General features: G+C 39.9%; 1 protein-coding gene across 1 annotated transcript in view; it reads left to right on the top strand.

Annotated features, from left to right (window-relative positions):
* WDR27 (WD repeat domain 27) overlaps positions 1-26,066 on the top strand; it is a 189,381-nt gene that overhangs the window by 70,638 nt on the left and 92,677 nt on the right. Inside the window, exons 18-22 of the mRNA XM_084622670.1 lie at positions 2,292-2,413; positions 3,787-3,920; positions 9,126-9,223; positions 10,397-10,518; positions 23,493-23,590. Coding sequence (XP_084478796.1) covers positions 2,292-2,413; positions 3,787-3,920; positions 9,126-9,223; positions 10,397-10,518; positions 23,493-23,590 — 574 coding nt within the window. The remainder of the gene's footprint in view (positions 1-2,291; positions 2,414-3,786; positions 3,921-9,125; positions 9,224-10,396; positions 10,519-23,492; positions 23,591-26,066) is intronic.

The following is a 26,066-nucleotide window of genomic DNA, read 5'->3' as shown; positions in this document are numbered from 1 at the left end:
CCGAAGACCATAAATAACAATGGAAGTATAACCCTCCTAAAGTTAGAGTTCTTTTTAGGCTGAGATCTTTCATCAGCAAACTCTTACAGGTCCTAGTGGAACTGAAAAGGTCCAGTTCAGAGAATCGACCATACTACTTATATTCTTGTTTCAGTACTGTAAGTTTGGTGGTGTTCAACCTTTTGCTGAGGATGTGGGTGAGTCCTAAGGGTAAGTGGTCATAGAGGCTGATTAATCAGAGAATAGCATTCTCTGACTTTGGAAGCCTGACATTAAAAAGGTTAATTGCATTTCTATTTTCCGGGGCAGTTTTCTGCTACAATTTGACTAATATTAGTCTGAGCTGCTGCTAAATTACCTAACAGGTTGATTTTAAGCAAACAAACTGTACAATCTCTATTTTAGTAACATATTATGCAAGATTAATTATATATATTGGCAATGGTATATTTACAGGCAATTCAGTGTTTCTCATTTACATTTTTCTTTTTAGACACACAGTGAAAACCCAGTGTCTGAAGCAAATCTATTTTTATTTTTTTTAAAATCAACCCTCGCACAATATGGCAATGTGTTGACTTAGCCATATCACAACAATTACTTCAAATGACCTGGCTTCACATCCATATTTATGTGGCCAGAGAAGATTTTCTACAAAAGTACCTAATATCAAGTACTAAAATTGTAAACCTGATTTTCAGTGAGACAAATAAAACTGCTGTTGATCTTATGGAACAAATGGAATCAAACTTCAGAAAGTATTTTATGTTTCAAGACAAATTACCTTTGAGCTTTTTGAAAATCCTAATGGTATTTTATTTTAAATGCGAAAGAAGTCTTTAGGTCTTTAAAAGATAAATCATCAAACTGGTACAATAACCAAGTCTTGCCGTGGGCTAAAACTCCGCTCTGATTAGTTTATCATTATCTCACCAGTAAAGATCTCCAAATGCCCCATTGTTGCTAACTTATATAGAGGCTTGAAAGGATTTCATTTTTATTTTTTCATTAGTTTTGATGAACAGTGATTTTTACATAGAAGTATTTCTTTAGTGTTAATTGACAGATTGATATTGTAGGAATTTAAAAGTATTCAGATACTATTTCAAATTTTGAGTAAATAAAAATGACCATGCAAAAATCAACCGTATAATAAAATCAAGAATAAAACATGTATTATTTTCTCAGTAATTCCCTGATAGCATTGGCAGCAAAATGTGCGCCAGTTGTATACAATGTAACAATTTGATACTTTTTTAACATTGTGAATTTGGATTATTAATGAAAGACATTTTTCATCTGTTTTTGGGTGGAGAGAAAAATCAACAAGGATTGATGTTTACTGATTTAAATCAAACTCTTTGAAGCTGTCATAAATATAAAGGGAAGGGTACCCACTCTTCCGTATACAGTGCTATAAAATCCCTCTTGGCCAGAGGCAAAACTCTTTCACCTGTAAAGGGTTAAGAAGCTAAGATAACCTTTCTGGCACCTGACCAAAATGACCAATGAGGAGACAAGATACTTTCAAAGCTGGAGGGGGGCGGGGAACAAAGGGTCTGTCTGTGTGATGCTTTTGCCAGGAACAGATCAGGAATGCAGCTCAGAATTCCTGTAAAAAGTTAGTAAGTAATCTAGCTAGAAAGGCATTAGATTTCCTTTTGTTAAATGGCTGGTAAAATAGGCTGTGCTGAATGGAATTTATATTCCTGTGTGTCTTTTTGTAACTTAAGGGGTTGCCTAGAGGGATTCTCTATGTTTTGAATCTGAATACCCTGTAAGGTATTTACCATCCTGATTTTACAGAGATGATTCTTTTACTTGTTCTTTAATTAAAATTCTTCTTTTAGGAACCTGATTGTTTTTTCATTGTTCTTAAGATCCAAGGGTTTGAGTCTGTGCTCACCTGTACAAATTGGTGAGGATTTTTTACCAAGCCTTCCCCAGGAAAGGGGGTACAGGGCTTGGGGACGGGAAGATGTCTTCAAGTGGGCTCTTTCCCTGTTCTTTGTTTAACATGCTTGGTGGTGGCAGCATAGGGTTCAAGGACAAGGCAAAGTTTGTACCTTGAGGAAGTTTTTAACCTAAGCTGGTAAGAATACGCTTAGGGGGTCTTTCATGCAGGTCCCCACATCTGTACCCTAGAGTTCAGAGTGGGGAAGGAACCTTGACAGAAGCCTATACATAAAAGCTATTTTTAAAATGCTGAATAATTATATCCAATCAATATGTTATCTCTGGGTGAATATGAGAAATAGATTTTCTGATATTACCATTATTATTTTTGTTAGGTCATGATGGTGCAATTAACTCTGTTGGCTGGAGTCATGACAAGAGGTGGTTAGTTTCTGCATCAGAAGACAGAACATTAAGGATCTGGTCAGTCTGCAATTCAGAACCTGCCCTATTTCTGGTAATGAGTAACTCATGTCAGTTAGACACATAGTAGGCCCTGTTCTGCATATTATCAGTACCCAAAACTCTCTTTTGTTGGGAGCCCAGGTTAGGACACACAGTGCTTGACTTAGTATTGCCAACTTCAAGAGATGAAAAATCATAAGTCAGACCACCAGAAATCATCAGATTGGCCCAAAAAATGATGAGTTGTTTTTTAAAAAGGTTCTATTGTGTTTTTTAGGTCAATCTCTGGATTTTTGAACTCCCCCTGCCCATCCCGAGGCTGTGTGCATGTGACAATTAATGTTGCCCACTTTCTCACATGTACTGGATAAGGTGATTTTGGCTCCTGTTTGCAGGAGCTCTCATCCCCACATCTGCCACTCTCCTGCCCAGCAATTAATCCAATCCCCCATCAGTTCTGTCCCCACCCAACCCCCCTCAATTCAGCCCCCTCTCACTTCAGTTCCCTAGGCCCCATTGTCACCACCCTATCAGTTTAGGCCTTCTGCCCTATCAACCCCCGCCAGCCTCAGAGCACTATCCCAGCACTCACTCCATCGACCCAGAACCCACCATCAGTACAGACTCCCTACCACTTCAGCCCCCCTGTAGCTCCCAGGCCATAGTTCAGCCCTTCCGGCCTCACTTCTGCTCCTCTTAGGATTCTTCACCCTCCTCAGGCCTGGGGTGGCTGTAGTGGGGTCACCTCTCCCACTTCCCAGACTGGCAGGGGAGCAGCTGCCCGGGGCAAACTGTCACTGATTTCTAAGTAAAATTAAGCCTCACTCATGATCTTGGTGATAGAACTCTACAATGTCAGGATTTTTTTTCAGCCATGGCTGATCATGAGTGAGGCTTAATTTTACTTAGAAAGCATGTCTCTCGTGATAAATTTGCAAGAGTTGGCATTTTGTCTGACTTTGAGTTGCTGAGTACTTACAGCTTTGACACCAGTGCGAACTATGGGTACACAGCACCTTTGCAAGTCAGGCCTTATGTGTCTCAAGTTATATAACCAAAATTTGAGGCACCCAAACTTCTGAAAGTTTTGGCTTTACTCACTGTAGTCTATAATTCTTCATACTTTTATTGGCGCTAGTCTGTAATACCATGTTTAATTTCAGTCTGTCCCTGAATTCCAATTCAAAAAAATGGAAGTTTAATATGTTAAACCAGATTACATTAGATTTAACTGACTACAGATGTTATTAATGTTGGTGCCAACTAATGGAAACAAAAAAAAAGTAGATCTTGGGATGAGTAAGTATTGAGAATGAAAAGGGCATATCTTTACTCAGTTAACCTGTTCTGTCTTAGTGCTATAAATTCCCTGGAAAAAATTATATAGTATAGATTCTATTCTTAATTATTCACTTTGCATTTCAGGGCAAGGAGATGTTCCATAAATCTATACGCTTTGCACAGTTTTATTACATAGATACATTTATATTGCTGTGTTGTGGAGCTGAATTTCATCTGTTAAGTTACTATCTTGACACGAGCAAGGATGACCTAAAACGGTTGGTAAAACATTTCCATTAATGGAACAGTGTTCTATCAGTAGGTGCTTTGTGGATTATTTTAACAAAAGTAATCTTACATATATCTTTGTCTGGGTATCACAGAATGAAAATGAATCATGTCTCAAAAGTTTTTTGATCAAGAATATATTTTCAGAGGCAAAGGTTACTACTACTATTGTCGTTAACCTCCTAAAACTGCTCTTTACATTTTGTTGCCTCTGCTGAAATATGTATTCATGCCTTAATTACTTCTCATTACAGTTATTGAAACTAACTTTTTTATGGTCTTCCTCAATATTTTCTGAACTTCAGAGGTAGCCAGATTTCGTTTGCCAGAGCAGGAAAGCAACTGTATCACTTCCATCACTTTCAGTGGCTTTCTGTTACCACATACAATTCAAATATTGTTTTCTTAGTCTTGACATTTGTGCATGGATTTCCTCCATTCTGCTGTAGGCCTGTTCTACTATATCCACCTACTCCTCCCCCATTAACCTGTTTTTTCTAGTTCTTGCCTTCTCTTAGTCCTTTTCCCAAGTCTCCCCTCTGTTACAGGCCATTCTCTCACTTGAACTGACCCAATTATACGGAAATGCCACTGACTTCCTGTTAATCTTTTAATTTACAACTGAAACTTCACACCCTTCCAATCTCCCATTACTGCGTGTTTCTGTTTTCCATTCACTGTTGCTAGTTTACAGCAATACTTTTGAGCATCCGTATAATTCTAAAATTTCATCTTTGATCTTTATATTTTTATGCCACCATTATGCTGCAATTTCCTTTCTACTATTTTTCAGTTCTACTTTTTTAAACTTAAGTTTCCCTTTCTGTAAAATGGGGATAATACTCCTTACCTATCTTTGTAAGTCCATTTTTTGATCCTAGAATGAGATGCTATAGAAATTTCAATCCTGATGTTTCAGATCCAAATGACTAAAGCTTTATTTTCTAATTCTAAGCTCGTTTAATGGATTGATTTTCTTAGTATTTTTGTGGACTTACTCAAAAGCTATGAAGCAATTATGTTGTAGGATAACTGGACGATATCTGGAAATCTCTATTTTTGTTCAAATATTTTCCTCTCGATGCTGCAGGTATCCACTAAATCAGTATCACTTAAAGCAGTGCCAACTCCTAACACCATGCCATTAGTTTCCTTGGGTTATTTTTTGTAATGCTAAAAGGACAAACTTGAAACTGTTGACATTATAAAAAAAAAACCCAGATTATTCTGAGGACCAGTTGTTATTAAAAAGGAAGTATTTTTAAAAAGTTTAATTTGCTTTGACATTTTATTTATGGCTTTCCTCCAGTCCATTTCCTGGCATTTTTACTTTTGTAAAGCATGGTGTCACTTCTTTTGTTTTTCACAACTCTCACTCCATGCGCTGAGTTTGGAAAAATGCTTGTTGGAACAGATTCAAGAAGTCTAGAAGGAACCATAAAGAATGCTTTAATCCTTTAATTAGAAGAGCATGGTAATGCAATCTGGATGGCCAATGGATTCTCTCAATTTTTAGAGGTAAAGACAATACAATAATAAATAGTAATAATCTTAATACTGTTCCCATTCTGTGGGGCCTTCCAAACAAGGATGTCAAAGAGTTCTGTAAGCGTTAGAGAATAAACATCACAATATCCCTGTGAGGTGGGTAAGTATTTTCTAAATGAGAGAAGTGAGGCAGAGAGAGCCTTCTTTGCAAATGTCACACGAGGTTTCTTGCAATCCTAGGAGTAGAATCCAGAAGGCCTGACTACTACGTCTGTGATTAAATGCAAAATCATCCTTTTTATCGAGAACTTCCTTAACTAAATGGTATCATCAGAGAGGGTAAAATTTCCTCATGTCAGAATACATACAAAACGACTCAAGATCGTTAAGTCCCAGGCAGACTGTGAAGAGCTACAAAAGGATCTCACAAAACTGGATGATTGGGCAACAAAATGGCAGATGAAATTTAATGTTGATAAATGCAAAGCACATTGGAAAACATAATCCTAACAATACATATACAATGATGGGGTCTAAATTAGCTGTTACCACTCAAGAAAGATCTTGGAGTCATTGTGGATAGTTCTCTGAAATCATCCACCCAATGTGCAGTGGCAGTCAAAAAAGCGAACAGAATGTTGGGAATCAAGACAGGATAGATAATAAGACATAAAATATCATATTGCCTCTATATAAATCCATGTTACGCCCACACCTTGAATACTGCCTGCAGATGTGGTTCACAGACTTAACAGAAGTTCATCCAATAAAAGATATTACCTCACCCACCTTGTCTCTCTCATTCTGGGACTAACATGATAACAAAAACACTGCAAACAAGTTTCAGAGTAACAGCCGTGTTAGTCTGTATTCGCAAAAAGAAAAGGAGTACTTGTGGCACCTTAGAGACTAACCAATTTATTTGAGCATGAGCTTTCGTGAGCTACAGCTCACTCCAGCACATACTGTACATGGATAGGCAGAATTCCATGCTAAGTGTTTCAAGCTAAGAAGAGTCCTTAAAATGCTGATAAATAGTAAAATGTTGAGTTCAGGTACTTCAGAAGAGTTTGTTTTCAACAGGATACCTAGGGGATCACGTGGAGTTTTACTGCACAAAAATAAGCTTGTTCTAGCTCTCTGCCCAGTGCTTATTAGGGTTTGTTGTTATCCAGTACATCAGATTTCTACTAGCTAGGTAATAGTGCTTAATATTGGTAAATCCAATCCTCCCTTTTGTCGTGGCCCTTTGTAAAGTTGATTGCTTAACCCTGAATTTCTTATTTCCCCAAGTGAATTTGTTTACTATGGTTTGCCATTGATTGGATTGGCAAGAGACTTCCTGGAACTAAAACTGGAAGTGTTTGAAAGACGCAGTTGTTCAAAATCTAAGCAGTCATCCATGCTAGTAGATAATGCAACATCAAACAGAAAGGCTTATGTTGGTGTAGTTAGGGTAACACAGTGTCTGTGTAAACACTGCATTCCTTACATTGGCTGTTGGCAGGAGCCGTGAAATTGACAAGAAAGCCGAGCATCTAGAGCCCAGCTGCACCCCACTCCCTTGGAGATCTGGGTGGCTGGACCCCGCTCCTGGTTGGGAGCTGGGGCAAGAATGGATCCTGCTCCAAGCTGGGAGCTAGGGCAAGAAGCCCGGGGAGTTGGATCCCTCTCCCAGCAGGGAACAGGGAGTGGAGCGGGAGGGCAGCCCGCCGGGAGCCTGTGGGGTAGCCAGGCTTCCGGCAGGAAGCTGCCAGAGGAGCTGAGAGACTGGGCTCTCAATTCCCCACACTGTCCCTCTTAGGTTAGTGGAAATGCTCCTGGTGAGGATGTACACCACCGACCCAAGGAGGGTAGTGTGGACATGCACCACCACAGTAATTACTACAGTGGCTGTAAGTCAACCTAATATAGGTCAAGTTACATTTCTAGTGTAGACATACCCCAGCTTCTTAGGGTATGTGGCGGCAGTAAGATGGCTTTAAGCCATTTGTGCATCATCCTAATCCTGAGCTGCTCTGGGGGCTGGAGAGGACCATGGTAGCATAATTTAGACAGTCCTGGGGGGGTCAATTTAAATTATGACAGCATCCCAGGTTGCCTTAAGGGCTGCAGAATTGTGTGCTTGTGATGAAGTCCTTGGAAGGCAGCCTTCTGGCTGTCTTCCACAGTGCCTCCAACAGGTGTATCGTCCCCTAACTTCAACCAGGGCTTTTCGGGTCCCTTTACACCTCTGTGACTGTTTGACCCAAACACAAAGTGGGCAGAGTGGTGACGAGATTCTTACTGTTGGACTTAGTTTTAATTTCCTCTGCTCACTTGTGATGCTGAAACAGAAATATTTTTTCTCTCCTTTTAAAGAAATCTTATCCTGCTCTAGGATTATCAGGTGAATAAAATTTTAAATGAAAACACAAAACATTTTATTCCAAATAAAATATGTATCACTTCCAGAATACCCCTTACTTTATGCAAGGAATACTAAGTGCCTGTGTATCCTTTCTATCTGCTAACTGCAGTCAGTTTTCTAAAGTCACCTCCTCTTTCATAGTCATATCCCTCATTTTGTATAATCTTCCTTTCCATATGCAGTCAAGCACTAAAAGGTTTCCTTTCCTCTACTCCTCACAATTGCACTGTGATTGTCATTCCAACCTCCTCATCCTTCCAATCAGTGCTCTGACTAACTCTCCACAAAATCCTATACACCATCACAGCCATTCGTCCCAGAGCAAAGCTATCATTCTGTCCCTGAAAGTGGGGAGGAAAAAAATTATATACGGTTCCTCTGTGTAACCACAGTGCCTCCTGAATGTGCTAGGGCCTCTCAGTTGGGATGGATTATTTTTTCTTTCTTTTCAATTAACTTTGGTTGCTTTCCCTTCCAGTTGTTGGGGAAAGAGGATTCTACTCTTTTAGCCTGATCCAATTCTCATTGGAGTTAATGGAAAGACTCCCATTGACTTCAGTGGGATTTGGAACAGGTCCTTTATCTGTTGTTCATGCATGTTGGGGAGGGAAGATATCTGTGCCTGTTTCTCCAGACTCAGCTCATGGGACTTGTTTGCTCAGTATGTACCACTCTGTCTCATGGAGTACTGAATTCACCTGTGAGCAGTGTTTTACCTGAACCGTGGCAGAGCAAACGAGTGCCTGTTGCTAAAACTTGAAATCTTTTTCCTGACCCAGTCTGCATTCGGATACATTATGAGACCTTAACCAATTTTTTAAAAAACCTTTCGAAATAGATCTCTAGTACCATGCCAGGGGTCAAACAAAGTAGGGTTTGTGTGTTTTCTCATCCATTTTCTCTCTTTTCTCCCTCATACACAGCATGTGAAATACAGCACTATACCTGGTGATATTTCTACTTTCATAATCGTTATAATTGGAAGATTTACTCAACATCTTCTGGATGAAGGCTGAATTATTTTGATTTTAAGTTGATTGAAAGTTGAACATTAGTACATTAGAGCAAAAAGTACTCATGCCTACGTTATGTGTATACATGTTTTTTTCTACTATGAGTCTTCCAACTAAATTGTTTTTTTTATCTGTCAACAGATCTGAACCTTTATATTACTGTGGCTTTGTCTGGTAATAAAAAGGGGATCTTGTCTTCCGGATGTTTCATTAGAAGTTTACGTTTGGTCATAAATGATGACTCTATTTTGCCAAGTAGTACATTAATCTCATATCTTTTGCAGATACAAACAGAGGAGCATTTGCAAATCAGTACAAAAATTCCCCATGGCTTCTACTGTGGAGATTACCAGCCTTTCAGCAATAAATGATTTCTACTCTTGTATCCTGAGTCCTGGATAATTATTGTTTCTGTACAGTATTTTAGGCTGAATGGGATGGAAATGTTCAAGTGTAAAAAGTTGACATGAACTCTATAGCTAGTATCTTTTTCTACAATTATAGTACTAATGTAATTTTTTCATAGTAGTTTTGTTGGACTCCAGCCTAGAAGATCAACGTATTTAGATTGTGAATTCTTTGAGGCAGGGACTGTTTTATAATATTATATGTTTGTATATAGCATCTAGCACAGTGAGGCCCTGCTCCATGACTGAAATCCCTAGGCATGACCACCAAATAAATCATAATAATACTTAGAGTAAAATTATTCTTATTTTTTTATGATAGATTGTTGCCTTAATAATGTCAGATTCCAGGGCCACGAGGAACCTTTACGAGCATCTAATCTGACCTCCTGTATAACACAGGCCATAGAACTTCCCCAAAATAATTCTTAGAGCAGATCTTTTAGAAAAATATCCAATCTTGATTCAAAAATTGTCAGTGATTGATAATCCATCATGACTCTTGGTAAATTATTTCACTGGTTAATTACCCTTAATTTATGTGGACTCAGGAATATTTTATTTATAATCTGATTTCTGACACTGACCTTGCTTAAATCACTTCACCACTCTGCTTCAGCTTTCCCATCTGTAAAATGGCAATAATAGTATTTCACTACCTCACTAGGCTATTGTGAGAATTAATTTGATGTTTTTAAAATGTTTGGAGACAACTTCTCCCCCCAAATACTACATAAATGCTGCTATTATATATGCCTATATGGTGATGTATTCTATAGATTCTATTAGCAAGAATTTGGGATGAGCATTTTATGCTTGGTAAAGCCGCAAGTGAATAATCCTATTCCATACACTTGTAGTATTGTATTTAAAAAAATCACTTTTCTTGCAGGCTGCTGACATACTTTGGCCTATTTGCTAGTAAGAATCTGGCTGCTGAAATAGTTAAGGAGTTTGTTTCAATTGAAATAGGTATATATTTGTGCCTATTTTTGATCGGTATGGGCATTCTGCTTATGGAAATTTAGTATACGTTTATGAATCAAGTCATTTATAAACTAGATGTTATTAAAACAGGGTTTTTTTTTTGCTCTTGTCCTCATTAGATCTATTTATGTTGTTTGAACTTTAACTCACAGAGGTTACAGATATTATACTTACGGCTGGTAGCAACCGAGCGTTAGAAGTTTTTGACCTCAATGCAGGCTGCAGTGCAGCAGTGATACCAGATGCTCATTCTAGATCAGCCCACCAGATCTGTCAGAATAAGGTAGGTATTCTATAGATTTTTAAAAAAAAACCAAACTAACAGACAATGAATAAGGAGCATTCAGGAAACATTAGGAGGTGATTTAAAAAACTTGCCCTCTCTCCTGTGGAATGTATTTAGTGTACAATAAGATCGAAGTGCTAGATCGTCACAGCCTTTACTTAGCTGCAAAGAGGAGTAAGCAAGGTATTTTCTTGCTCCATGCTCGGCCCTGCTCATGCTCAGCATGCTCGGTGTACAGCAGTGCTTCTCTCCTTACTCAGGGTAGATTGTAACATTACAGTCTAGTCTAACATGAGCTATTTACAGCAACCAAACTCCAAAATACATTTTTGACATCGACATAATGTTATAGCTTTCTATTATCCCTCTTTGATTTTCTGGTTGAGCTTTGCAATACCCTGTTCAATGAAGCTTCTTAAGAGCCCTCCAAATCTATTTATTTCAAAACATTTTAATGCAAATGGATTACATTTACATTATGTGGGATTTTTTTTTATGAGTCCCAGATAGATTTTGTGATAGAGGGAACAACTTGAATTAATAGTCTTTTGCTAAGGGCAGTGAAGGTAGGTCTGAGTTTCCCATCATTTTCCAGATTCTTTGTGCATCCTTAAAATCTATGCTGCCCTGAGCCAAAGTGGTTAGTGAGTTGTAATAAAAAGTACTCCCTACCTCCAGGGCTAAGCATCCTGCCAATTTTCTGCTGCCAACACAGGACTGAGTTAGGCTATGTACCCACTATAGCTTAAATTGGTATAAATTATGGCACTCAGGGATGTGAATAAGCCTCCTTTTGCGTGGTGTAAATTACACGGACCTAAGTGCCGGTGTGGACAGTGCTATATGAGCATGAGAGCTTCTCCTGCCGACATAGCTACCACTGCTTGCAGGGCTGGAGTAATTACGTCCCCGGGAGAGCTCTCTCCTATCGGCTTAGAGCAGCTGCACTAGTAGCACTGCAAGCTCTGTAGTGTATTTAGCCTTAGTCTCTGCTCTGCTCCTCTCCGTACTAATCTGCTGTTGTGAATACGGGGCCAGCTAAAAGCTTCAATTAAATTTTCCCCTAAATAATAGCAGATTATTACTTTTTAAAAGGTCCACGCTTTTTGTTGTTTTGAAGAGTTCTTGTAACAAAATACAACTGCCCATTTGTACAGATACAGTAGTTGTCAGTGAAGTCTGAAGTCATAGACCTTCAGTGCCAAAAACATCACTTGCGCTAAAGGAGAACTTTTACCCAGGAGGCAGTAGTAGACTGTATGGCACTGGTCACCAGAGACATCACATACACTGAGCTGATGTATTATAAACACATACCACCTACACTCTGCTGGCTCCCTCTTCTATTATGGGCTTAATTCAAGTGCCTGATCCTCATTTTCAAAGCCCTTATGCGAAGGCAATTACTCTGTCTACTGGGTAGGAAGATGTGGCCCTTCAGGGATACTTCTCTGGGGCCAGGGTAGAGCGGTTTCATTGCAGGTAGTCCATGATGGTGGAACCCCTTACTACAAGAAATCTGGATATGCCTGACATTTGGAAACAATGCAAAACCCATCTTTTGGGGAAGGCTTTCCTCCAGTGATGTGTAAAGAATGACACAGTGGCATTTCTCATGAAATAGTAAGCTGTGTAAAAGCAAAACCTGAACCAACCTAAAATCCCTCTGTTTGTGATTAGAAATAGCTACAGAAGCAGACAAATCAGTGGTGGTGTCTGCAAACTGCTTATGTGTGGAAGCTGAACTAGGAGTTGCATTAAAGTGCCTTCTTCAGTTTCTTGTCCTAAGAAACAAGTTTAGTTGGGAGTTGGTGAATGGAGGCAAGATAGTGAGGGAAAAGAGCTTTGGAGACTAAGGAAGCATTAGTCTTCATCCGCTCTTCCCTCACTGTGAGCCCAGCAGCCCTTTTTGGACACTTGCAAACCTCATTGTCCATTTCAAAAAATATTTTTTCCAATTTAGCTTTTGTAATGGAAAGTAGTCATTGGATCAAAAACTGCCCCAGAAAGTCAACTGGATTCATGGAGACTGGAGGGGAGAAAAAGGACCTCACAGGTCCTGGGAACTTGGAAAAAAGAAAAAAAGTGTTTGATTTTTTTTTTAATTTACTATATGCATAGTCAAAATTGGAGAGAGAAGATGGTAATTTTCTTTTCCCTACTTTCTCTCAGCTTTCTTCTAGGAAATAATTTTCCTAGTGGAAGGATATTTTAAATAATGCCTCTCCCTCAAGTTGGTTTTTAAAATTATTTTTTAGAATAATGAAATGTGGCATAACTGAGGCATAGTCTAATAAAAGTGATCAACTTCAAGGTGTATATTAGTAGGCTGTTGATGTAATTCTCCCATGATTATAGGCACTCTGCATTCAACCTACCACCACACAATCCAATCAAGTCACACACTGATGATAATATTAATGCACACACTGGAGTAGCTTATTGCTACATTAGGCACCGACTTCTCATTTGCATTTTGCGTCAGCACATGGACTTTCAGATTTATAGTATGATCAGAGGATTTTGGATTTTTCATTTTTTTTAAAGCTTTGATTCCCTTATAAAAGTACAATGTTTCCAGTATAATCTATAATTGAGCATCTTATTATATTACACTTCAGCTTTTAGAATATTGTTCAGCTGTGATCACTTGATATATTTTTTCAAGTGTTTTGGCTGTCAGACTGAAAAATATGCATTTTACATTATTTCGAATGACTTTATGAATATTCTGTCAGATAACTAAAACCAGGTATTAGCAATGTTGTGAATAAGAGTTTACTAATGTTTCCTTAGTTTTCTTCCAGAAGCAAGTAATTTAATAAAACAAAGATAATTTGAAATTAATATAGCCCTCCTTCAGTTCTGTGAGTTAATAGTTTAGTACATATTCTCTGCCATGTACAGCTGGTGTGTGTCTGTCAATATTATGAGTTAAATATTTTCCAAGGATTTCTTGTGTGACTTGGTACTGCTTATTGGATTTAGGATCATTACAGCCCAAATGTAGTTACCATAGTGGAAAATAGTTTGTCAGTAATTCTATTACAAACCCCACTCTTCCAGTTTTCTTCTATTACTTATACCTAAGGCTATGTTTTAGTCACAGGTATTTTTAGTAAAAGTCATGGACAGGTCACGGGCAGTAAACAAAAATTCATGGCCCGGGCACCATGGGTGCTAGGGTGGGCGGCGGCGCACAACCTTGGACCCCTGCTGGTGCTGGGGGGCGGGCAGCGGCACGTGGCTTGGGACCCCCTGCTGGTGCTGGGGGCAGCCAGCGGGGCTGGCAGGCTCCCTACCCAGCTCTGACTGGCGTGTCCTTGCAGTTCCTAAGGGAGGGGCGGAAAGGGGGGGGGCTCCGTGCGTGGCTCCTGCCACAAGTGCCTGCTCCGCAGCTCCCATTGGCCAGGAACCACAGCCAATGGGATCTGTGGGGGCAGCACCTGTGGCTCTCTGGCCCCTCCGCCTAGTAGCTGCAGGCGCATGCACATGGGGAGCCCCGCCCCAGGTAAGCGCTGTCCTGCGCCTCACCCCCCTGCCTCAGCTCTGAGCCCCCTCCCACACATCCAAACTGCTGCTGCTGGCCCAGGGGCTGCCCAGCTTGGGCAACCCCTGACCTAGCACCAGCCACTGCAGAAGGCATGGACATTGTGGAAAGTCACGGAATCTGTGACTTCCGTGACACTTGCAGCCTTACTTATAACACAACTATAAGAACTCACCTTGGTCTGAAACTTCACATGGAACAGTTAGAGGAGAAAAATGTTTTCAAATTTGATTGAAATAAATACACCTGTTCATTTCAGTGCTAAAGTTGTTTTTTGTGGTTTCTGGTTTTTTGCACTCCCATAAATCACCATTTTTAAATGAAAATTTGTACGCAGTTACTCCATAATCTGGATTTGCTAGTTTTTCTAGTTTATAGCATTTAAAAACAGTCACATAGGACTAGATTATCCTCTCAGATGTCTGCTACAGAGAGAATTCAAGCAGCATAAATCACACTTGAAGGGCCCAGAATCTGTCAGACAAAAGGAAATTTGTCTGCTAAATAGCATCATTCTTTAAACTCTGAAGTCCCCTCTCATGATTACATGCTAGCTGCACCTCTGTCCCCTTTGTGGTCTGAGTGTACACCTTCAAGTATTAGAACTCTTGTCTTTATTTCCCCTGGGGTTGAATTTTCAGAATTCTCCCACTCCTAGACCTGGGCTACAGTATCCTGTGGGTCAACCATGCTTATTGAAAAGTTAGACTGAATTCTGGCACCTAACGTTCTTCCCTTCATGAGTATGTGGCCAGTGATGTACAGTGACAAAACAGTCTCCTTAAAAACCAAACTATTGTTTATTTTGCAGGCGGAACAAAGCTTTGAGATAAAAGGTTTTTAAAACTACAACGTCTGTATGGATCTCTGTCGAACCTAAAGTCCCAACATCCCCTGGTCTTGAGCTAGACAGGCCTAGTTTCTTCAGACATTCCCATCGAGGTCCTTTGTCTCAGCCTACTGTTACCTTTCTTGAGAGAGAGAGTGTGCTTTTTAACCTTGCTATACTTCTTCTGTATTCCCAGGCTTTGACCCTTCTGGTCAAAACTAGTCCTATAGGCTCAGCAGGAATTCAAGCAGGGTCTTTAGAGCCAATGGATTGTCCCTTAGCATTGTCCCTTAATAAATTTCAAATGTGTGCTGAGTGATGGCTTATCTTGAGCCATTCGGTTTTCCCAGGCAGCTCTCTATTGACTTGACTTAAACATCCCAATCACCAGGTCCATATAGTATTGATAAATTATCACAGAAGCACTGAATCAGTGAGATTCTTCCACATTAATGCAACATTTGGGGCCTACAATTTTAGGAGGGTTTCAATGAGTCAGTGTGATGCTTAGGTGTGGCATGACTAAGATACATTGGATCATCATAACCTGGCAAACTTGCAGGGAAGCATCAGCAGGAAAAAAAATCACTCTCATGGATTCATATTCTTTGCTGGCAAGCCCCCATGGAAAGGGTATTCGAGGCAAAGAGCTGTACCATAGGTTAATGTAGAGGGACCCATCCCTCCCTGTAAATGTTTTTCAGACCTTTTTCCAGCCCTCAGATTTGCAGGATCTCTCCATGGAGTTTAGGTCAGTTGTGGTCCTGTAAGGTAACACGCATTGCTCACTCCATGGGCAGCCAATTCTGCCCACACCCTTTACTGGATGATTTTTTAGAAATATATGGAACTTTTAGGGTATCTTTTGCTGTGAAGGGAGATTCGTCAGAAGGGAATGATTCTGACCCTAAATTACTTATTTTAGGAAATTATTGAAAATCCATTTACAGTGCTTTTGATCACGATGCTCATGCTTGAAGACAGCAGCCAAAGTCTTAAGGAGAATCTGAATCTTACAGCTGAATCTACAAAAAAATATTTTGTAGTCAGACTTGATAGAGAAACTGACTTCTTATGTCAACAGTCCCTAGATGTATGAAAACCGGACTCTGAAGTAAACTCAGTTATACTGAGAATCAACAAATTATGGTTTATTTTTATTTTTTTTTATCAGTGTCATGACATCTTATTTAAATCCACATAAGTAAGTGGATTAAAGAAAACTCATGCATAATCCTCCCTATTATTGGAAGGTTGAGTTAAATGATGAGTGAGCTTATATACTATACATGCTGCAATGTCTAGCGTATTGGGGTAGATTAAGGATGGCTTTTCATCCTCATTTCTGAATGTCATTGCTGCTGTGGGTTTAAAATAGTTCCTCGGTGCTACTTTCACATAACTTTTTGTGATTATCTGGAGATGTGGTCTGGTAAAACCCTTAACTGTGCTAAACTCCTTCAGTATTATTTGTAACACATACATGCTTAGACTTTTTCTGGCTTCTCTTTTTGCCCTGTCAGCTGAGTGACTTCAGGTTACTTCAGCAGAGAATACTTTAAAGCTGTGGACAAGTATTCATTTGGGAGAAAAATTAGGGGCACAAAGGCAGACTGTGGTATAGCAAAGAAAACTGAGCTTGTTTTATGGAAAATTGTAGCTTAAGCTTCTAAATCAACTTTTTCAGTTACATAAAATACATTAATACTTAAAACTAAACCACTCAGTGGAAAAAGTCATGAAGTCAACCATTTAGTTATCGATGTGTATATATTAGGGAAAATTCTTATAAGAGAGCAATCCTGCACTCAGGCAAATAGTAGGGAGCAGAAAATCACTAAAGAAGTTTTTTTGGTAGAGTGCCTACTACCATGGGCATGTTTGCTTATTTATTTTTATGTAGACGCATCACATTACTTTTATGGTTCTGATCCAGTGTAGATGAGCAGCTATTCAGAGCTTGATATACAGAACCCTCAGGTTCTAGCTGACTAAATTAAATTGTATCTAGCTCAGAAAGAGTGGCCCTCTTCAGTGAAGTGAGTTGCAGGTTGTTGTTTAAGTAAACTGACTACTCATGCTCCTTTCTGCCTGAAAATTGCTGAGTAAGCAAATCAACCTTTTGTCTCTTACAGAAGGTTGTTGGGTATGTCTGGTAATATTGACTATTGAGGGGAGTCCTCTTTATTATGAGCTTACAGGAAATGAGGACCGACGTGCAGAGAGCAATAGGCTACACCCATCAGCTGTTCTCCGAAGCTCCTTGCCTGAAAGCAAGAAAAAGCAGCAGTAGCAGTTTGAAACCTCCTGGTTTTGCCTCCTCCTAAGGGCAACACTGCAGATTCGAATAACTCTTTTCCATAGTCATCAGGAGAATAGTGTGGCTTATTGGATAGAGCACTGCACTGGGATTCAGGACATTTGGGTTCTATTTCTGGCTCTGTCACTGGCCTGCTGGGTGACCTTGGGCAAATCACTTCACCTCTCCATGTGTTTGTTTCCCCATCTCTAAAATTGGGATAATGATACAGACTTCCTTTGTAAAGCTCTTTGAGATTTACTGATGAAAAGTGCTGTATAAAAACTGTGTAATGGGGTTCCCTCACCACTCTGGCACCTCCTGCTGGCTATCTTGGAAATTAGCTCTACATGTTAGTGCGCCCTCTGCCTCGCCACCATCACTCCTGCTCTAGGACCCACATCTCTCCAAGGATTGTGGCTTCCTCTTCACCGACACAACCTTCCGGCTGTGCCACACCCTGTGCTCCCCCCTTTCGGGGGAACTGCAGTCGGCTGTTCAGCTACTTCCCTTAGTGGCTACTGCAACAAATTGTCTGGCCACTTCCTCGTGGCCCCAGCATCCTCTTCACCCTTGCCTCAGGGCCTCAGCCTGCAAACCCCAGCAGCAAGCCAGGAGCTGTCTCACTCCCCCGGTCCCTGCTCGCAGTATTGCTCTGTCCAGGATGCTGGCAGTTCTCTCAAGTCCTAGCAGAGAACTGCCTTGCTGCTCCCTTTTCATAGGGGCCTGCTTGGCCCTTATTGGCTGCTCCCTTCAGCCCTTCTCTAATTGGCTGCCTCCTGTGCAGCCTCCCTAGGGCTGTATTAACTGCTTAGAGCCCAGTATGGGGCATGTACTGTGTCACAAAGTGGGTATTCTATTACTATTCTTCTTCTTCTTGAAGTACTTGTTCCAAGTGAAGGGTTGGACAGTGTCCCTGTGCATTGAATGGCATAAAATTTAGTGAACAAAATAGGGATCATTTAGATCCGTGCCTTACTTGGGGCCAAACTTTATTTAGCAACACCAGTATAAATAGACTGGAGTGGAGTGAGTTTAGCATCTAAAAAGACCTGAGTAGAGAAGATTACAGTTGTAGAGGAGGGAGATTATTAGGGCAATTTGGCTGTCAGGATAGAAAGAATGAATGATGCCCCAAATTGGTAACACATACTGTCACGTGCTACCTTTCTTGCCTACTCTCTTCTTGTAATATTTCAAAATCATTTAACTTGCACTTGAAAAGTTAGTCTCAAAAGGTTGAGCAAATTCATTATGTCTTAATTCTTTTAAGAAGCCTGTAATAGAGCCAGGCTCATCCGACGGCACCTCCTGCTGGTTGACCTTGGAATTAACTCATCAGCCCTTGGAGCGCCCTCTGCTGAACCACCTTACCGCCGGCCCCAGTCCCTCCCAGGACCCGGTGCCTCCTCCCACTGGGGTGCTGCCCCCTGGCAGTAAACTCCAACAATCCCTGAGGGTCTCCCCTCCCCAGGGAAGCCCCATCTCACCTCAGTCTTGGCTACTGCCAGTCATCACTTAGCCCTGCTCCCCGGGGCAGACTGCAGTGTATCAGCCACTCATCACAGGCAAAGGGGTTTGGCCCTGCTGCCTCTGTCTACCCATGGGCTGCCCCCTTGCAACCTCAGTACCTAATAGGCCCTAATCTAGGCCTCACAGCCTGGGGGTTTCCAGGCCAGAGCTCCCCTGGCCTTTCCTCCTCAGCCCTGCTCCAATCTAGGTATTCCCTCGGGTCACTGCAGCCAGGCCCTTCCTTCTCTGAACACAGAGAGAGATTAGCTAAGCTTCAGCCTAGCCAGCCCCTTTATAGGCCCAGCTGCAGCCTGATTGGGGCATGGCCCAGCTGCAGCCATTTCCCCAATCATCCTCGCTTTTCTTGCCCTCAGCCCTGGCTCTCTCCCAGGGCTGGCTTTTAAGCCCCCCAGGGCAGGAGCGGGTAACCGTCCCGCTACAAAGCCATAAATATAACTGGGGAGTTTACAATCTGTGAAAATCAGAATGTATTGACACAGTGGTTATGTTGAATAACATGGAATACATTCTCTGGAATGGGTATTCAAGTATAACAAGAAGAATGTAGCTAAAATAATAGAATTGACTGGGAAGTCACTATTTGAAAGATTTGTTAAATAATCTTAAATCTGGTTTGCTTGCCTGGTTGAATAAAATCATTGTACAAGGTAAAATGGACTTGTACAGCACTTTGTAGAATGCCAGAAATGAAGATATAAGCATGATTTGAATAGTATTCATCAAAAATATTCTGCATGTATATCATATTGTGCATTGTGGCTGTTTACTGGAGCAATAAATGATGAACAGAAGTTTTAGAACTGAAAATAAATGTCAGAAATGTGTAAGGATGGATGGCCTATAGTCTTTAGAGTTTACTTATATCTTTCAGAGTAGCAGCCGTGTTAGTCTGTATTCGCAAAAAGAAAAGGAGTACTTGTGGCACCTTAGAGACTAACCAATTTATTTGAGCATAAGCTTTCGTGAGCTACAGCTCACTTCATCAGATGCATGGTTAGTCTCTAAGGTGCCACTAGTACTCCTTTTCTTTTTACTTATATCTTGTTTTTCTAACACATATTCCATTCTTTCATTTTTTAAAAATTATTGTTGTACAGAGAATGTGGAAGTATTTGGACTTTGGATGTTGCATGAGAACTTGCAAGATGAATAGCAAGCACAAATGAAGGCTAGATATGAGCTCAAGTACAGTTAGGAGTATAGAACATAAAACTGGAAGGGACCTCCTTGGTCATCAAATCCAGTTCCTTGCTACTGCAGGCAACTCCATCATATAATCCCATTCATAAATTTTTCAAACTCTGTCTTAAAACTAGTTAGGTTATTTGTCACCATTGCTTCTATTAGAAGTTTATTTCAGAACTTCACTCCTCTGTTGGTTAGCAACCTTCTAAATTAAGCACTAGTGACCTGCTTCAATACTGATTGAAGTTAGTGGGTAATGGATCAGGGCATGGCTTTAGTCCTCTACACCTAGAAGTAACGTTCAAGCCTCTTCTGCTCCCTTACACTCATGAGCAGAGGATTAGCAAGGCATGGTATGCATGTGGAAAGTAAGCATGAATGAGGAGACATTATTTCAAATGCATTTCTCAGCACACGAAATAAAGCTTATCTATGCATTCCCATTTTTGGCCTTACTCCTAGTTACTAGGTGGGACTAACCTTGTAACCACATAAAAATACTTTCAATAATACACAGTCAGATAATTCCCCCTGTGCTCCCTGTCTTACACATCAGTTTTTGACATGCTGTTATGTGCAACATTTAACATGTGCTGTGCAATATTCAGCACTTTGGCCCCGATTCAACAAAGTTCTTACGCACAGGTGTAACTTGAAGTATGTGAGTAGTCCCTCTGAAGTCAATGGGCCCTATAGCCTCATGGGGACTGTACTGTCAGTTATACTGAGTGGAACAAACACATGAAGAATGCAGTTCACAGTAATATGCGCAAATGTAATATTGCCAGTGAATGTGAAAGTAGGTCATTTTTAACCACTCGCTAAGTGCAGTAAGCAATACATATTTGGCATGTCTCAATTAGAAATCATAGTATGCTGCCCTCCCAATGCTCTGGGTATGACATGATCTACAGTGCAGTTTAATTCTGCATCCTTTTTTAGACATATTCAGCTAGGATTTTCATTTGTTATATTATAACACACAATAAAATTCTATTGTTGTTTTAAAAAACCCTTCTTATTAAAAAAATTGTATGGAAAAAGGATAGTTAATTCTAGTTCAGGTTATAAATTTCCCTTACTTGCAAAATGTGACTGCTGCTTCTTCATGAAATTACCTCCATTGATCTTCCTTGTTGGACTTGTGCACTCATCTGTGCAGATCTAAGAGTGTTCATTCATGGAAGCAATATATTCTGATAGAGAACTCCAGTTACGGGTAGGTAAGCTAGCATTCTTTGATTAGACACAGACACCTGGATTTAGTGTTTCCTTAAAAAAAAAAAATCTAGGAGTTAGATTTAAAGGGACATGGTGTTAACAAGCCATAGAGAAGAGAGAGGGTTTGAAAAGGGCTTGTCTGATTTTTCCATTACCTCGCACATTCTGAAATAATTTACACCTGTGTAAAGTAAGTGTGAATTGGGTGTAATACACTACCAAATGACTACATAAGCTGCAAGGCAATGGGAAAAATCTGGCCTCCTGCCTGCCCCGAATTATGGACAGGGAGGAGAACTTGGACCTAAAATCAGCTAGCCAGGTTCAGAAATGGAAAGAGGATGGAATTAAAACTAGTGGAATTCAATGAGTTCAGTGAATAGTCTAGAGAATAGGAAGAGATGAGACTGAAGCACAAGAGACATGATGCTGAAAAGGCCTTTGGAGGCTACCAGGGAGATTTTGCAATGAGTACAGAAATGGACAAGAAGTTAGTGAAGATTTGAGGATAGGGTTGTGGGACAGGGTGGAATTAGATTTTCCTGTTTTCAGTTATCAATTGAGAAGTGCTGATGTACTTCAGCCATATTGCAGTTTGGAGAGGTGAAATAATGTTACAATACCCAAGACAATTGTTGGCTCCATACTCCAGTTGACTTTTGTGATATCTGTGAAATCAGCAGCATAGTGCATATTGGAGCATCCTATGAAGCAGGAGATGGGGATCCTCAATTTAAGGAGAATTGTACAAGAAAGAAATGGTGGGGAGGCAATTACAAGTCTATTAAGTGAATGCTGGATGCCTCATTTAACCTTGCCATTTGGGAAATTAATTTTGTATTTCTAGAGTTGTTATCATTACTCTATCTGGAGGTCACTTTTATGGCAGTGCTCAGTATCCATTGACTAAATATTGGAGTATTTCCCAGTTGTACGCCAGCTCTTGTGAAGAACAGAAGATTCTTGGCAGCTGAGCACTGATTGCGGGAAATGACCTTGAGATTTCTATTGTATGCAGCCAATTCAAGACCTTGAAGGGAGTGGGGGAGATTGCACTGTTTATTTTTAGTTCCCTGGTAACAAGATTTGTAGCTAGCAAAAAAAGACCAAGGTTTGTCAATATGGATGTTTACAAATGAGAGGAGTTAGACTGGATTTAATTATTTAAAGACATGAAGCCAAATTCAGCCCTGGTGTGAACGAGTGTAACTTCTATTGAAGGGAATGGAAATTACGCCAATTTATGCCAAGGCTGAATTTGGTCCATTGTTTGATATTGGCCTATCCCTGTATTATAGGGTTTAACTCTGTAGAGGTGGTTAATCTCTGCATTTTATTTTTTCTTCTATTTCTTTGTTTGCATGTTGATGTAAGTTCTGTTTATAACTCCAAACAAACACCATAACTAAGTTGAAAGTTGCTAAGATATTCTTTGCTTGTTTTGCATTTATATAAAAACATATTTCGTCATTCTATGGCTGTTACACTCTTGCGTGGATTATACTTCGGTGGAGAACATTATTATCTCCTAACATATGTCATCTTTGTATAATTGACCCATCTACAGTGTTTCTCTGAGACAGAATGTGAAGTATTCAACCCAAGGGCTTGGCAGCATGATAATGCCTTGTGGAAGGGGGCAGGGAGGAGGGAGCTTTATGGTTTGCTGACTCCTACTATGTGTAAAGTTTTTGTGGAAAATATGGTCTGAACCTCTCCATAAGGCAGTGTGAGATGCAAAAGCATTCCTGTTCTCACTGCCAGCAGCTGGTATGCTGATCATATATTCCATAATTATTAGCAAGGTAGTTAGAGAGCCAAGAGGGGTTCTCTAACGACTACACACTCAGTGGGGTGTTCCATAATTTCTAGCATGAGCTGTTGCTAAGGAACCTCGAGAGTTTCCTTAGCTTCTTTATTAAAAGTTCCTTTGCTCAGTGTATCAGTTCCTGCCAATGGGAGTAGCTGTTTCCCTGTTCTTGTTGCCTTATTAAGGGCTGTTGGTCAGGCTGCAACCTGTCTTTTTGTCTGAAGACCGTGGAAGGACTGTAGTATGGATTTGCTTACAACAGATACTTCCTCCTGCAAAAAGTTCTAAAGTTAGCGAGGGGTACATTACAGGAAGAGGGTTTGAGAGAGGTGGTCTTGAAGGTTCATGTTCTGAAGAACCTGAAGGGTCTGGGGTGTGGCAAACTCATGTGAAGTCCATACAAATTGAACCCTGCCGGTGTTGCAAAGCCCCAGTTTTATATTTCAGCTCAATGTAGATAATGTCTGTGTAGATTTTAACTGAATGCATGAAATCTCTAAACACCGGAAGTGCTGCCATCTGAAAGAAGTCTCTAATGTTACAGGGATCAGCTTTTAGCACTCAGCCGCTTGAAGCTTACAATCTTTTCATGACCACAGCCACTGGTGATGGCATCAAACTGTGGGATTTGAGAACACTGAGGTAAGGCCGGATTACCTACATTAGAACTAAAAAGTCAGATATTCTCCTTATTCAGAGTCTTCATACTTTCTTAAACACGTGAGGTATAACTAGTTAATAGCTGTACTATGCTCTGAACATATAAGGCACATGTTAACTATTATCTGAAGAAAATGGCTAACCAGCGGTAGCTACAGTAAACTCAAAAGTAATTTTTTTTTCTTTATAATAAATATGCAGGACCTGATGTTTCTCTTCATCATATCAGTGTTTTTCTACGATTCCAGCATAAAAGTGGTATAATGGAGTGCGGAATCAGGCTTGCAATCTTGAGGGGTTTTTTATTTCTTTTAAAGGATAATCTCAGATTGTTTGTTTAGGAATATTAACTGTTTACACAAAATAAAAGTTACATTTGAGCCCTTGGTTGCCCAGGAAAAGCTCACTAAAGTAGAAGCCATTGAACAGTCAACGTTTGTCAACTATTGCCACATACTTACCTCGGATATCACTTATTTCAAATATAAAATAGTATATTGTGCTATGGCAATGATAGTGTTCCCAAAACATCATGCCAGCCTATCTGTTATAACAGATCCACCATATGATCTGGTGTTTAAAATAGGAATGGACTTTTATGTAACTAAATTATTATTATAAATCATGTATATACAACCAGAAATGTATGTGGTGATTTCTAAAACCAGATGTCTCCTCCTCCAAAATACAATCTAGCACAAGAAAAGATCTCCCGCTGTCCCCCCACCAAAATACTCCCAAACCAAACAACAAGAAAAAAAAAAGGAGGGATAGCTGTTCAGGAAAGGGAAGATTTGGGGAGATCTCTGTTGAGGAGGGTAAGGTATGAAATATTTCTAAAAGAAAAGGATTTTAGAGAGCTGATTTGAAAGAGAGGGGAAGTACATTAGTTTTAAGTGATATTCTTGGGTTTCTTGTTTGTTTTTTATTAAATGTAATGTTTTATGGTTTGCCTATTAGTTTGTGTTTTTTTTAATTGAAGATAACATCAAGTATTCCTTAGTTATTTTCACTTTTTTTGTTTGTAAAAAATCTGTTAAGCCCATAGAAGGGCATGTAAGTTCTTGCCAAAATATGGCGCCTTATTGCCCCCACCAATGTCAAAAAGTAATAAAACTGGAGACTTCTGTGGTTGGAAACTATTATGTTCCTATGTTTTTGTAATCAGCTGGTCTAACTACTATTCTAGAAGAATAATAAATGAGTTGAGAACTTTTCACAGATCACTTACCTGCCTTTTCCTTTTGCCTTTTCCTTCTTAAAATATTAATATAAGCAAAGCTGGTGAATGGTAAAGTAGTTAAAAGTAAAAGCTGGGTAATCAATTAAATGCATGTGTCCTGGGGGGGAAGGGAATAATTTATTTATGTTCTTGCTTCTTGTTTAGTTTGGCAGGGTTATTATATTCACTGAGTTCAGATGGCTAAATTAAAAAAATTAAAGCAGGTCCTTTGTGGCCCACATTTAAAGTACCTGTCTATAAATATGAACTATAATGCTCACTGGCAGTGACTGCTGTACTGAAGTTGCAAAAAAGATTGTTATATCCTCAGCTTTTCACTAGCATATAACTTTCTAAAATGTTCTGTTCAGATGACACTTTCTGTCCTTGCTCTATTCACAAGTGGAATTTTCTGGAAAAATTGCCTTTTTTTTTTTGTGGCCATTTTTTAGTTCCCGCAAGGAAGAAAATAGTTTACTCTCTCCTTTCTACCTACTCCAGTAGGTGTTATTCACATAGATAATTAAAAAATAGCTGAGTTTAGAATGTTCTGATTTATCATGGAAGAAGTCTGGGATAAAGCGTAGGGGCATTGAACAGTTATGCACTTTACAAATTTTTGGTTTTATGTCCGTAAAGCTAGTAGTACACAAAACACATGGATCGCCCTCATTTTTTTGTTTATGGGTGTTACTTTGAACATGTCTCTGACATATGTATTCCTGACGTGGTTTTTCTTGCTTACACCACTCATCCATCTCAACAATTGCATTTCTGTGGAACAGATCGTTTACTCAAGTTTCTTCTTTATTGCCCAACACTCAGTGCAACACATTAAAACTGGAGGGACCACCATTTTGTAGATTTTTCCCTTTTAATCCTACTGGTATTTTCTGTCTCACTTTTTTGTGGGCAAAAAAAGTATTTTAAAGACATCCTCAAAGCCAACATGAAGAACATTTATATTGATATAAAACTCATGGGAAACCCGAGCCCTCAACCGACCAAAATGGAAAAGGACCTTGTGGCAAGGATTCCAGTATGTCGAGATCCAAGGAAGATAATAGGAAATGGAGAAATGGGAAAGGAGAAAAGAATGCACTGCAGCCTGACTCAACAATCCAGGTCCACCCAGGAAATGTCTGCCCCAACTGTGAAAAGATCTGTGGATCCTGAATAGGTCTCATTAGCCACCCCTGGATCCACCGGTGATAACTGGCTATAATTTTATGGAAA

This window comes from Lepidochelys olivacea, assembly GCF_965140295.1.
Source record: "Lepidochelys olivacea isolate rLepOli2 genome assembly, chromosome: 3".
Taxonomy (NCBI): domain Eukaryota; kingdom Metazoa; phylum Chordata; order Testudines; family Cheloniidae; genus Lepidochelys; species Lepidochelys olivacea.
Note: the sequence above shows the minus strand (reverse complement) of the source record. Positions and strands in the feature narration are given on the sequence as shown.